The 4,518-nt window shown below is 49.2% G+C and overlaps 1 protein-coding gene across 1 annotated transcript in view; it reads right to left on the bottom strand.

The window, feature by feature from the left end:
• CCDC125 (coiled-coil domain containing 125) overlaps nucleotides 1-1,367 on the bottom strand; it is a 28,583-nt gene extending 27,216 nt beyond the window's left edge. Inside the window, exon 1 of the mRNA XM_045285230.1 lies at nucleotides 1,067-1,367. Coding sequence (XP_045141165.1) covers nucleotides 1,067-1,367 — 301 coding nt within the window. The remainder of the gene's footprint in view (nucleotides 1-1,066) is intronic.
• Nucleotides 1,368-4,518: the final 3,151 nt, after the last annotated feature.

Here is a 4,518-nt window from a genome sequence, read left to right as displayed (position 1 = left end):
GTTATGGCAAAGGAAGCTGTGCGTGAGCGGTGGTCACTGTGAACATGTTCATGACCTCTGAGATAACTGGAAGCCCCGATGTTCTGGCCGGCACTCTGCGCCCTGGCTCCCCCGCAGGTTTTCTCCTCACTCCACCCAGGAGCTCAGATGTCGATTCTTAGAGAGGGCACCCTCACCCTCTCCTGCAAGAGCAGTGCCTCCACCCCTACCATCACTCGCTAGCCCCTCGGCCTGATGTTCAAGACCATGTTCAGCGGATACGCCCCATAGAACTGTCCCCTAGCATTTTCCAGGCCGCAGCAGACTCTACGGGAGTAGACGGCCTGGCCTGCTCTCACCTAGACGCTGGTGGGCTCAAACGGCCAACCTTTCTGTCAGCAGGTGAGAGCTTAAACAATGCACCACTGAGGCTCCTTACCTGCCATTACAAACCTACATTATATTTGTAGGTTTATTTTCCATCTCCTCTACTACAATGAAGATCCCAATGACATTAGAGGGTCGGGCTATTTGGTTCCCGGATGTTATTCCCAGCACCTCAAACAGAATCTGTTTGACCATTAGGTGTCCAATAAATATTTGGTGAATATGAAAAAAAAAAATTAGTGACATATACCATTACATCGCACACAAAAATCAAGGTAGGGAATATCTTATGGCGGGTGGCATGGTAGTTACGCACAGGGTTGCTAACTGCAAAGTCAGCAGTTCGAAACTACCAGCAGCTCCTTGGGAGAAAACAGGGCTTTTGACTCCTGTAAAAAGTTAGTCTCAGAAACGTTCTGGGGTTGTTCTGCCTGGTCCTGCAGGGTCACTATGAGTCAGCAGTGACTTAATAGCAGCGAGTCTGGTTCTTCTGGGGGGGAAGTGTTGACTGTATATACATTGACTTCCCATTTGAGTGCAATCCTCTGAAATAAAAACATCCATTGCTTTTAGACAATCACCAATCCCATGAAGCAGGTGAAAACGGCTGAACTCTAAAACCCACCGTGGCTACACACTTCCGTGCTGAGGCAGTAGTGCACAGGGGGGTAGCAAGCAGGGCAGGAGAGGGCTGTCTTACCACACTGTCGTCCATCCCCGGGGGCTCTGTGCCCTGGAGAATCGGCACCTGGCACGCTCTTACACTTGGAAAACTGCGAAATGGCGCCACCGCTTTCTGCCCCCTTGCCGGGGCACGGAGGTGGGCTCACGTTATTTCCATCCCATCTTCTTCTGGAGGTAAATAGGTGCGAAATGTCTCCTTCATAAATCCCACCGGGTCTTCGTCCGAGGCCATACCCCAAGTCCCCATCTGTCATGTCATCTTCCGCTCCCCAGGCCTGCGCTTCGGAGTCACTCAGCGACCTGACCGCCTTGCTCATCAGACAGGTGCAGCGCTACCATAGGGACCAGCAGCTCACCTGCAGCGAAGAAGAGCAGCCGTTAGAAACCACCACTGGGAGTCGAGCTTTTCAGCCCAGAAAGGCTCTTCTCAACTCATCGCGCAGGCAGACACACTCCTGGCAGCCCAGCTCAAAGTATGGAACATTCTAGGGCTTTCATTGAAGAATCATTTCAACCTGACTTGAATAAGGTTAAGTGAGTGGCGGGAAAACAGAAGAGGCTTGCGTGACCATCGCCTGCTCGGGATAAAGCTGACCAGCCTTTGCCCAGGAAGGGAGCACTACTCTCACGTGGGAGCTTTCCCGGGAAATGGTTCGGTTCATCCGAGCCCAGGGCCCACTGCCAGCATGTTGATTCTAACTCACAGCGATAAGGCTTCCAAGAGTGTAAATCTTTAAGGGAACAAAGAGCCTCATCTTTCTCCTGAAGTGGTGGTGTATGAGTTTGAACTGCCGACCTTGTGGTTCACAGCCCAACACTCCACCGCTGTGCCACCAGCACGCCTTATATGAGCCTGAGACCTACATAAAACCAGAGCCTCTGAAAAATGAGACTTCAAATTGGAGGAAGTTCCCTGCTCCGGGCCTCCACCCTTTCAGAAACCCCAGATCACTCCGGGAGTCAGAGCCTCCCTCAGTCTCTCTTGCGGGTCTTACTGGCTGGGTTTCTACTTCTGCGCCAACACAGTGAGCCGAGGTTTGGTATTTGGGATAGGGAAGAAAGTAGCACTCTTCCTCTCCCATTCTCTCTTTCTCAAATTATGCCATCCTGTGCTCAAGTCTGGACCCCCTTCCCTCGCGCCACATCCCCCAACCAACTCACTATCATCAAGGTCATTCTGACCCTGTAGGGCAGAGTGGAACTGCCCCTGTGGGTTTCTGAGGATGTCTATCTTGACAGGGCAGAAAACCTCACCTTTCTCCAGCAGGGCACCTGGTGGGTTTGAACCACTGACCTTGTGATTAGCAGCCCAACACACAACTCACTATATACCATCAGGGTTCCCTCCTACACTCCCAACCCCCCAGCCCCCCACCACCCTGTTTCCCTAGCTCAGAGTAAAAGTTCAAGACTGTCAGCGGCCAAAGGCTCTACCTTCATCTCTGACCTCATCTCCTCTCGGTCAGTAGCTTCTGGCCACGCTGACCACCATGTTTCTGAGTACTCCAGGCAGCTGACCTTTTGCATCGGCTGTTCCCTCTGCCTGGAATGCCTATTCCCTAGAGACGTGCACAGTTGGTGTCTCACTTCCTTTGGGTCTTCTTTTTTTTTCTTCCATAGCACTTACGACCTTCTAACATCCTGGTTTCGTAGCGGGTTTCATAGTGGGTTACATCTTCGACTGGTTTTGTAGTGGGTCCTGGTTTCGTAGTGGGTTACATCTTGGACTGCCAACTGGAGGGTCAGCAATTCAAAGCCACTGGCCGCCTTGGGTAGGAAGATGAGGCTGGCTGCTCCGGAAGGCTCGACAGCCTGCAAACACCACACAACAACCCCACTCTGTCTTCTAGGGTTGGTATGGGTGGGATCGAATCAACAGCAACAATTTCTGTGGTTTTCCACATACAGCATACAAGATTGCATTGGCTTTTTTAATTGCGCCACTATAATCAGGGTGAAAAACGTAAACTCACTGCCAGTGAGTCGATGTTGACGCATAGGACAGCGCAGAACTGTCCCTGCGGGTTTCCCAGGCTGTAACTTTCTTTACAGCCCTCTCTTTTTTCCGAGGTGCTGCTGGTGGTTTCGAACAGCTGACCTTATGGTTAGCAGCTCCACATGTAACCCCTACGCCACCAGGGCTCCTTAAAATCAGAATGAAGCTAGAATAAAAATGAAAGTCAAGCGAACAGAAGGTGACCGGATCTACCTCTGGTGCCCAGCAATAAGTCAGGTGACCTGAGCATTTCCCTCCACCAGAGCCCACAACCAGCAGGCTCTAAGGAGAGGGCCTGAAGGAGAAGGTGAGTTCCCTAAGAGTAGACATTTTTTTTTTACATGATCAATGCTTTTATTGCTGTTTTTATGTTCTGGGCACCTTTCCCCTAACAATTATTTCTCCCCATTTATGTTTTATTTTTAATTATCTTTTTTCCTGATTATCTGATTATAACACCCACTTCCCCTTGTTCTCTAGAAATCGGGGAGAATTTGTAAATACAATGCCCCTAATATTTTAATGATCATTTAACTAAAAGCTCAGAAATCAATTCTATTTATTTTACGTAGCAGTCACACCCTGGTCCTGTTTTTTTTGTAAGGGCAGACATTTTTGTCTGCGTTGTGCCTGTATTCTCCATGCCTAAAAGTGTCTTACTCCAAACTCCCCGTCATCGGTGGGATGCCGACTCACAGCGAGCCTGTCAGCCTGTCATGGGAGTCTGCGACTGTAACTGTCGTGAGACTAGAAAGCCTCCACCCCCTGCTGCCAAGTCGACTCCAGCGATGACGACCGAGCGCGCCAGAGCAGCGCAGAGCAGAGCAGAGGGTTTCCTGGGCTGCAGTTTTTCTTTCTTCTTTACTTTTTTTTTAGCAGTTTTTCAAGGGTTCAATCACACGAAGAATTAATTGTCCAATTAATCATCATCACAATCAGTTCTAAGATATTTTCTTCATTCTTGCTTCATTGTTATGATGTCCCCTGACTCTAGTCTTCATGGAAGTAGACTCCCAGGCTTTTCTGCCCAGGTGCTGCCGGATGGCTTCAAACTGCAACCTTCGGGTTAGTAAGAGACGTCGTAGCTCTCAACAGAGACATGTTGAAAAGCGGAAGAAGTGTGCTGGTGGGCTCATTCATGTATTTTATGGAGATCCATTTATTCCCTCTTAACGAGGAAAAAGACATGGAATGATTAATCCGTTGATACCAAGGCATGGTGGGGTTCAGAGGATTCACAGTCCTGTGCTACCTGAGAGCACATGGGACCCAAAGGAAAGTGTCACAAAATCACGATGGGTCAATTCATCACGGTTGTAGGCGGAGATTCAGAATCCAGAAAGGAACCATTCCTAGGACACGGGTACTACTGCTGGTGAGAAAAGCTTACCAGATTGGTTCAGAAAAATGATGATCTCATAAGTAAATCCCCACCTAATTCGCAATAGAGTAAAAAAAAAAAAAAAAAAAAT

The sequence above is a fragment of the Echinops telfairi genome, unplaced genomic scaffold (genome assembly GCF_000313985.2).
Source record: "Echinops telfairi isolate 266 unplaced genomic scaffold, ASM31398v2 ScPeMD7_7469;HRSCAF=8507_1, whole genome shotgun sequence".
In the NCBI taxonomy this organism is placed as follows: Eukaryota; Metazoa; Chordata; class Mammalia; order Afrosoricida; family Tenrecidae; genus Echinops; species Echinops telfairi.
This window is presented reverse-complemented; position numbering and strand designations above follow the sequence as displayed.